This window comes from Hevea brasiliensis, chromosome 3 (genome assembly GCF_030052815.1).
Source record: "Hevea brasiliensis isolate MT/VB/25A 57/8 chromosome 3, ASM3005281v1, whole genome shotgun sequence".
Taxonomy (NCBI): Eukaryota; Viridiplantae; Streptophyta; class Magnoliopsida; order Malpighiales; family Euphorbiaceae; genus Hevea; species Hevea brasiliensis.
This window is the reverse complement of record NC_079495.1, coordinates 99,347,425-99,357,258: the sequence shown is the minus strand read 5'-3', so window position 1 is coordinate 99,357,258 and position 9,834 is coordinate 99,347,425. Positions and strand designations below refer to the sequence as shown.

At 33.7% G+C, this 9,834-nt stretch overlaps 1 protein-coding gene across 1 annotated transcript; it reads left to right on the top strand.

The window, feature by feature from the left end:
* Positions 1-286: 286 nt before the first annotated feature.
* LOC110634813 (LIMR family protein At5g01460) lies at positions 287-7,405 on the top strand. Its single transcript, XM_058144152.1, has 14 exons — positions 287-1,026; positions 1,138-1,223; positions 1,658-1,773; positions 1,959-2,069; positions 2,410-2,508; positions 2,617-2,739; positions 3,306-3,368; positions 3,461-3,525; positions 5,445-5,554; positions 5,660-5,774; positions 5,911-5,976; positions 6,584-6,694; positions 6,790-6,856; positions 6,966-7,405. The coding sequence occupies exons 1-14, from the start codon at positions 677-679 to the stop codon at positions 7,011-7,013; spliced, it is 1,530 nt and encodes a 509-aa protein (XP_058000135.1). The 5' UTR covers positions 287-676; the 3' UTR covers positions 7,014-7,405.
* The last annotated feature ends 2,429 nt before the right edge of the window (positions 7,406-9,834 follow it).

Below are 9,834 nucleotides of genomic sequence, written 5' to 3'. Positions count from 1 at the left end.
ACTAATGAATTTAAAACCTTTAAACGAGAAAACTCACTAATCAATTTAAAGAATATATTCATGAGGGCTAAACTCATTTATTAAATGAATTTAATAATAATAATACTTGAATTTGTTTCATTTAGAGAAAATAATTCAAATAAAATGAAATTTTATCAAGCTAAACCTCAATCATTTTTTCTGATTTATAATTCAGCTAATTATTAAATATATTAAAAAATTAAAAAATTAAAAAATAATATTCTCTTACAAAAGATAAAACAATTTAAAAAGATACGATCGTCGCCACAATAATCTATCTTACAATCCTACGATAGAAGCGGTTTTCTCATAGGTTCCTAAAGAATTGAAAGTTGCAATAACAAGGCTCGTCTCGCCTGGACAGGTTGTTCGATCATACTCACGGGGCATGATATGTAATTACTCTTAACCCCAACTCCAGCTCAACCCTCAGTGCACAATTACACTGTTTTGTAAGAACATAATAGTAATTTAAAGTCCACACCACACGTCATTCAACCCCCAACAAACGACCTCACCGGAACCAAACCTGCCCTTTCCCTATTCTCCTCAAGAAACCAGATCTGCAAAATTCAAACAGTGGATCCCAAGAAAAATAAAAACCCTAATTTTACAATCTCTCTATCGATTCGTCTTCGAATCGAAAATTTAAGCGATGGGCGATTTCAATCTCGCTCTAATTATTGTTGCTATAGTGGTGTGCATTATCGTTTTTATCTTCAATGTGTATCTTCTCGTCAATTACCAACATCCAGATGACAAGAACCAGGCTTATTTCCCCAAATTTGTTGTCGTTTTGGGCCTCTCCGTCGCCCTCATTTCAATATTGATGTTACCGGCCGACGTAGCTAACCGGCAGGCTTGTCGCAACGCGATATACAATGGCGCTTGTAATCTTACTTTGCCAATGAAAGATCTATGGATCGCTGTCTATATTATCGATGCTGTGCTCGTGTTCTTCGTTATACCCTTCGCGATGTTCTACTATGAAGGCGACCAGGACAAGTGGGTATTTTTTTTTGTCCTTCTAATTATAATAATCATAGGTGCCCAACAACACATAAGTGCTATAAGGGAGAGCTCTGTTAATCTCTCTGCGAATTTTTTTGGTCGCAGGAGTATTGGCCAAAGGATAAAAAGTGCATTGTTGTGGGTGATAACGACGGCAATTGTTTGTGGTCTTGTACTTGGCATTCTATATGGTTTGTACTTTATATTTTCGCTCGTTTCATTTTCTATAGCACCTTGTTTTTGCTTTTGTAATTACAGCTGATTAGAGGTTGGATATTTAGCTGAAAATGCCATACAAAAAATTATGCTCATAGTTTTGCTTTTCCAGTTGTTCTTTTGTTCGAATATGCTCTTTATCTTGATTGTCCCATGTGTTTTGTAAGAGAAATTGTCATGTCTGTTGAGCTGTTGCTTAGGATACGCAATTTTATTTGCAAAACGAATTGTTTCAAACTTTTGATGGTAGACTCCACATTAAATGTCACTAATTGATTTTAAAAACTTGCATGTATTTTGTCTATCTTTTTTAAATGATGCTGTGGAGACATCTTTAATTATTTTTTGTCATTTGTCTTGTTGCATTAAACATAATTGCATTGATGTTATGGTATTTGATGGTTATCAGGGCTAGTTGGAAAGGTGGACTTCACTGTTATGCACCTCTCCTCAACCACAACCAACTTTCCTAGTAGTTGGGACTTCTCTAGTAGTCAGCCCTGTATTGGAAGTGGCGCACACCAGGTTATGTTTCCTTTATCATTTTTCTGCATATTAGATTAATGATATCGTAAGGGCATACCGTTTGTTCTGTATTTGCTTTCTATATAGTGGTTTTACAGTACAATGAAGAATTATTGTACTCATTCTTTTTCTTATGTTTTTTCGTCTCTCTCCTTTTTCTTTCCTAACATTTTAACTTAATACAGTGCTCTGCATATCTTGCAAGTCCTTCCTCAGAGAAAACATGGACTATGCGCACCACGTTTCCAGAATATGTTGTTGCTCTGGCTACAATTGTTGGATCTGTACTTTTTGCGGTATAATCAGCTAATCACTTATGCAAAAGTTGAGATTTTTATTTATTTATTTTGAAAAATTTTGGACTTTGAGCTAAAAGCAGAAGTGAACTTTAACAATGACGTATTGTGCTTTTATGATTTCACCATCAAAAGCCACTGGTAGAAAACTGCCAATGAAATATGCTGAAATACTAAAGATTGTATTAGAAAAATATGTAGATGCTGTATATATGCATCTATTCTTATATATTTGAACTATTCAAGTACTTAGGATAAAGATGATTTTAGTGTGGATTCTATCCAGCCTTTTTTTTTTCAAGAGTATATTTCTCACCATTCTTTTCTCAATATTTGTCAGATATTTGGAGGTGTTGGTATTGCTTGTTTGCCATTGGGACTTATATTTTCTTTCATCCGGCGTCCAAAGGCTGTCATCACTCGCTCACAGTATATTAAGGTGATTCTTTGTTTCTCGTTAAGTGGCTGTACAGAAATAGAAAACTAACTACTTGAGGGATTCTACTTGTAATCTCTGATGCTTATTAATATTGTTAATATTCTGTAGGAAGCTACTGAACTTGGTAAAAAAGCAAAAGAATTGAAGAAAGCAGCTGATGCACTCCATCAGGAAGAAAGAAGTGGTTCTAAGGGTAGAAAATGGCGTAAAAATGTGAAGGCAGTAGAGAAGGTATATGAAGCCATACGTATGCATTTTGTTTTCAGTGGGTAGAGTGCACGCATAGCATGATATATAAAAGTATATTTCCTTGGGAATTCAAAACTTCTGTTATGTGGCTTTCTTTTTTTTTTTTTTTTTAAAAAAAAAACGCATGTGCTAGATTTAATATTTTTAGATATTGATGCGGAATTGGTTTCAAAGAGAGCTGAATGGCTAAAGACCCCAGCTAGCTTAGAATTAAGGTTTTGTTGTTGCTATTGTTGTTGCATACTGTCAAGCTTTGAGACTATTTGCTCATAAACTTATGCTTTTTAAATATTTAATAGTTTTCATTTCCTGTTAATCAAAAGATGAGATTGCTTAAGTGATTGTTTTTGTGCTCTAATGTAATAAATTTATTCAACTCAAAAATAATGTTTTTTTCCCAATGAACTTTTTGAAATTCACTTGCCTAGAAGCAAGTTGAAGATACCGACTTGGTTAGTACTTGGTAACTATTTGATCATTCATTTCATCAGCTTCAATTCCTTGTTGTGGTCATTGAAATTTACATTTTTGGATGCTTAAACTTACAGGAGTTGCTTCAGTTAGAAGAAGATGTCAAGCTGTTAGAGGAGATGTATCCTCAAGGAGAAAAGGTGATGATTTTAACTTGTTGAATAAATATGTGGCAGGAGTGTATGTTTTGCTCTTTCTCTTTGCCATTGATGTTTTTGGTCATCCTCTTCAGGCTGAGACTGCTTGGGCTTTGACTGTTCTTGGGTACCTGGCAAAACTTGTGTTGGGGATCTTAGGGTAAGTGCAGACAGTCCAGTATCTAATGAACTTTCTTAAAATTATGTTTTAAAATGCAACTTGATGGTTTTTATCTGGATATTCAGGGTATCTTCCCTCATCTAGTGTTATCACCTATCAAGTATATGTTTTGAATTTATTTATTTCCATGCACCATATAGGAGACAGTAATTCATAAATATGAGTTTGTTACCTAGATCCTGGAGAAGTTTTGATCAGAGAACTTTCATTCTGAAAGCACAGAGTGGTAAATTTTTTAAAATAAATAAAGGAAAATATTATCAATTGAAAGTCAAAGAATAATGGAAGAATAAAAACAATGGTAAAATTTGAAAGAAAGCTATTTCACATGGAGAAAGGCCTACATTGTAGGACATAGGGATGTGTGGTTCTGGTTTCAGTTCGATTCAATGAAAGAACCGGAAATAGAACTAAATTTAGGTTCTTTCATTTTTTGAAATCAAAAGAGGAATCAAATTTCGGCTCCAGTTCCGGTTCGGTTTTAATTGCTTTTGCTTCTGGTTCAGTTCTAGTTTTGGTTATGATTTCGGATTTAGTTCCGGTTTCAATTTGGTTCCTATACTCAAAATTGCAGTGTTATTATATTCTTTCTAAAAGAACAAAAACAATTATATATTTCTATCATCAAAATATCAGTAAAAATAATAGTACTAATATGAAAATAACAATAAAAATATCAAGATAAAATATCAAAAAAATAATATAAATATATTGACTTAAGAAAAATATTAAAATCAAACTAGCAATTCTCACAAAAAAAAAAAAAGGATAACACGAAGTATCTGTAATAAAACACATAATATTTCCATCTAAATTATATAAATAACAGCAAATGAACGGGCATAATATGGGTTAGGATTAATGTAACCTAAGTCAAAAGTACGAAATTACGTAGTTTTGGGCTTTAGAGAAATTTTTATTATATTTTCATTTAACTCTTTAAAGTTAAAATTTTGTTAGACGATATACAATTTTTACTAGTTTAAATTTTGATTCATAATAATAAGTATTAAAAATAAATTTAATGTTAATATAGTAGATGTTTATAAAAATTTTGTAGATTATAATTAAATTTTTTGCAAATTAAAAATAAGATAGTTAATATAATATTAAACTTAGTGAATTCAATTATTAATATTCACTCTTAAATATTGTTTCGGCTCATGCTCTCCATTATTACCATAAACCTTCCAAAATATTTTATTCGGATCCTACTACTAGCATTTTGAATGGACCATATTTCATTCCCATGAAACATTCATAAACTAAGTCACTTTATAATATATATCTTAATAAATATACTCTACTATCTTATACATATTTTTCAATTATATAATTTTTAACTAGAAAGTGTACTACATGCTTCAGAATGGTACTTGTAGTCAAAACAAAGACATGGCTCTTGATTGTTTTTATGGGCTACAATTCTAGTTAAAAAGTACAGCCATTTGCGTGCATGTTTCTGCCTATAATCTTAGAAATGAAAAAGTTGTGTTTTGATTCTTTTGAAATCCATGATTTATGAATATTGTTTTTGCTTTATTTTGATATGCTCATTTATTATTATTATTATTATTATTATTATTATTATTATTATTATTATTATTATTATCTTTTTTCTGGCTGGAAAATACTTTAGAAAAATTTTTTATTTCCTGTCAAAATTATCAAATCAATAAAAATTTATTGTGACAATTTTTTTTTTTTTTTTGCTATTTAAAGTCTTGGTGGATTGGGTCTTACAAGGAAACTTATTTCTTGCACATTTGATACTGACTGCTGCTCTCTGTGGTTATCTTCTCTTATCATGAATTGTTCTGTTGTCCATCCTGTGCATATGGAGATTTTGAAGGTCCAACCAAATTTTGTTGACAACATTTTGTTTGCTTGTTTATTAGGTTGATTGTTTCGGTGGCTTGGGTGGCTCATATTGTTATATATCTATTGATTGATCCTCCTCTTTCTCCTTTTCTGAATGAGGTTTTCATTAAGTTGGATGATATATGGGGTAATTTTGATATTTTTATTTTTGCTTCTTTTTTTTTTTTCACCTATCTTTTCCAAATTTCTTGATGAATTTTATCCCTGGATGTCTTTTCTGCAACCATGCTAGGTCTTCTGGGTACTGTGGCATTTGCATTCTTCTGCTTCTACCTTCTGCTTGCAGTGATAGCTGGGGCAATGATGCTGGGCCTGAGATTAGTTTTCATCACAATTCATCCCATGAAGTAATAAATTTTGTGAAGGCAACTTTTTTTTTATTATTAATTTTACCATGCGTTTGTTTATGTAATCATTTGTTGGCAGATTTTATTTTATTTTATATTTTTGATGGCTCATTTATTGAATGTACTTGTCTTACAGGTGGGGAGCTACATTAATGAACTCCTTTCTTTTCAATGTTGCACTCATTCTTCTTTGCTCCATTAGGTTTGCATCTTTTTCCCTTAAGTTTCATCCATGCCACAATTGGTGTGATAATGTATGATTATGATAATTGCTAAAAGTAGGGCTATGCTTTGATTTATTACCTAATTTGACATTTAAAAGCTTGGACACTCTGATCAAATGATGATTGAACCCCTCTACCCTTTTCTTTTAACCATTCAAATGGTGAACTTAGCAACCGGTACCTTTCTCTTTCCTTGTTCCCCATCTCAACCACTGATTGAACTCAACTCTTGCCTCTTGATTGAGGACTGAATGCTTGAACTCCCCATGAACACTAATGAAGGATGAGGGCAGAGGTAGCACTTGGCCAATATGACCAGTTCCGAACTAATGATCTTTTGAATCCATGTTGAAAACTTCTCCACCTATTATTCAAGCATTTGGACCAATAACATTTTAAATGCATTGCTTTGACACCAGCTATTCATGTTGCAGGTTACTTTTTTTTTTTAAATTCTTTTTGGAATGTTTATTTTTTTGCACATGGCTTCTTTTGTTTGGAATATAAAGTGTGGGAGGAATGGTTGTAATTATAGCAGACTAAGAACTTAATGATGCAAATATTGACTTGGTTTTGCAATTTCAGTGTGATTCAGTTCTGTGCTACAGCATTTGGCTACTATGCTCAAGCAACTGCTGCACAGGAGATTTTTGGCCACACATTGCAGTCTCTCCGGGGAATTAAATATTTGTACAAGTAAGTTGGAACATAAATATTTTCCATACATTGTCTATTCTGATTAGGCATATATACTTTACTGAGTTTGTTGAATAATGTTTATTGGATTACAGGTATAATGTTTTCCAAATCGCATTTATTGTTCTTGCGGCTTTGACTTTTGTGTATTATGCTGCCTTCGTAAGTGTTGATATGTGATTTTACTGTTATAAACATTATTAGCATTGTTTTTTTCCCCCCTATTATCTGTTAGTGTCTAAATGGTGGACTTCACTTTGGTAATTTTTAGGGATGGAGAAGAAAAAGGCCAAGTGGCAGGTTCCAGCTTTCTTCCTAAGGCATGTTTTTGAGCAGAAGTGCATGCACCCACTTGAAGTCCTCAAGAGTTTTCTGTTGTATCAGGGAAGTGTTGTTCATATCTGGATGCATGTCTATGGCCTAGTTTTGTTTATGTTGAAAGTTTTAGAGAGGCAGGCCGAGATCATCTGAGTAAAATTGGGCAGCTATGGAGGCAGTGGCATGGTGAGTGCTGCTGTTGTTTCTGCTTGTTTTCCACCTTTTGTATGTATAATTCTTTGTATGGGTAATGTTTATACAATGGCTTGGGCATGTACGAATTACTCTAGCACAAGTGAGAGATGGGTTTTCATAACTTCTTGATGTAATATAACTTTTGAGAACAAAAAGATCTTACAGTTTACATGATCATGTTTACGTGGTGGTTTGATACATTGATGTACTGGAAGATTTTGAGCTTCATCTGCAAAGAAGATTTATGGAACGATACATTAAAATTGCTTAACGAACCTGATTATGCCTGTCCTTGTTTTCGCACTCTAGTTGGGTGATTCCATTTGTACTTGATCTTTGTTCGAACTGAATTGAATTTATTACTGGTTTCAGAAACAATGCATATCATTGGTTTGGAACTGATGGATTCTAGGATACTATAAATGAACTCAATGGTGATGGAGAAAAAAAAAGCCGAAACACCTCAGGGTTTTGCCAAATTGTTCCTCGTTCATGCATATAAAAAGAGATGTACTATGTGGGTATATGCTCGAAGGCTTGATGCATACATGCCACGCGTTGGGATAAGCATGCAAAGATGACTAAAATCAAATCAATCTTCCTCGTGTTATCGATATGTTTAGGAAGTGTACGTGGGGGCCTGGGTCTGTTGGATGAAGGTGGTTCGAGTCAGTGCCTACAAAATAGACTTATCACCAGAGATGGTTGTACAGCAGCATCCTTAATTAAACATGGCAGAAGCTTAACATTCAATTACATCCAAGGAATCACTACTTGGAGAAATATGCACGCCTATATGTGCCCAAAACAATGAACCAAGTACAGAAATTCACTACCAGGAGGGCACAAGTGAACTTGCGGGTCTTGATTTACTAGGGCACATGAAGCCAAGGTTCAGATTAGAAGTCAGTGTCACAACGCTAGAGTCATCAATTACACGAGAAATTCTTACAAGTTCATTTTGCCACCACTGTCTCTGATTCAAGATCCACCGGAGATCAAATTGATTAGTTTGTAAACTTTTATTTTTTTGGCATATTTAGTTCTAATTGGGGTTTGAGACTTTATAATCCTAAAGCAATTCCATTTCCATTAAGTTAAAACTCATTGTAGCTTTTTAGGTGAGAGTTTTTGAACAAAAACTCTTTATTTATGTAATGTTGATGCTAAATTCAGATATATCCTTTTTTGATGCCAATACACTAAAAAACAAAAAATATTAGCAATGGAATTAATCCGTTGGAAATTATTTCCATTACCAGTGGAATTTATGATAGATTAGCAACAGTTATCAATTTAAGTGACTAGTGATCGGTTGAGTCCGATTAGCGACAGAGCTATTAACTGCATTTCCGTCGAACTAAATTTTATCAAAAATTATTATAATTATTGATGAAATTTATGACGAATTAGCGACGATAGCCATTGTAAGTGAATAGCCACAAGTTCGCCCTAAATCCTCATCTCTCTCCCTCTTGGCAATCTCTCATCTTTATCCACCCCGATGCCTTCTATCATTCGCCACACAGGAACTATAACTGTTGCAGTCACCATCATTTTCAACTATCACCAAACTCAACCCCTCGTTCTCCCTTCCCATTGCCCATTTGCCCAACACAGATACAAATTGAAACTTTATCTTTTATGTTATTGGTTCTTTGGTATGTGGAAATAATTGTGTTGCATATAGAAGTAATTGTGTTGGGCTCTTTATCGAACAAGATTTCTACATAAGATTGCCTTCTCCTTATTTCTTTTTTAACTAGAAGTATAAGAATATTGCATTGATGAACAAAGTATTACAAGGTCATGAGCCCAATACACATAAAATGCTACTATAACTCCAACCTAATCCCATCAAACAAAGAGCACAATGCCCTAAACATGAAACGCTAGGACTAATCGGGTTAACTCGAAAATTGCTCCATCGGCAACCAACCTAGACAACAACACCAGGATGACGCCTCCTGCCAGTAGAACTAACCAACAATCAATTGAAACAACCAAAGGAGATCTGCAGCTTGAGGACAAGAAAACACAAGAGGGGAATCCCAGCTTGTTTAGACTGAAATTATGGGTCGGACCGGCACTAGTACTTGGGTCAGTATAAGATCCCAAAACCCATAGTAAGCCTAACTGATTTTACAACCATAAAGCCCATATTTAGAGCTCATTTTCAAGAAATCAACCGAACAAAGTCCGACTATAAACTAGACTACCCAACGAGGTGTTTTAGCTCACCCGACCTTAAATCACAAAATATATAAATTTAGGGAGCTTTGCTTACTCTCACAATCCTCAACATAACAATTATATCAAATGGGAACTCAGCTCTCTCATCCAAGGTATATATTCATCCCATTCAACCACACATGAATAAATATAGGTTTACAATTTCAAAACAAATAATCTTTTACAGTTTCACGCTAAATATAATATTCCTAGTACATGCGAGTCTAGATTTTTAATCAATACTGTGAAATACTGATATTTACTGATAGTAGACCTGCGAAGAATGAAGCAGGTTAATCACAAAGAAAAAGAACCTCCTTTAACCTGGAAAAAAATAGGGTGAACAGAAGTGAGCATTCGACTCATAAAGTAAGATATTGATTTTAAATATAATT

Bases quoted from the DNA above. Each gene is read 5' to 3' on its own strand.
- LOC110634813 (XM_058144152.1), top strand. From the start codon at position 677: ATGGGCGATTTCAATCTCGCTCTAATTATTGTTGCTATAGTGGTGTGC. The intron at 1,027-1,137 runs GTGGGTATTTTT...TTTTGGTCGCAG, and splicing joins TATGAAGGCGACCAGGACAA to GAGTATTGGCCAAAGGATAA. The intron at 2,070-2,409 runs GTATAATCAGCT...AATATTTGTCAG, and splicing joins TTGGATCTGTACTTTTTGCG to ATATTTGGAGGTGTTGGTAT.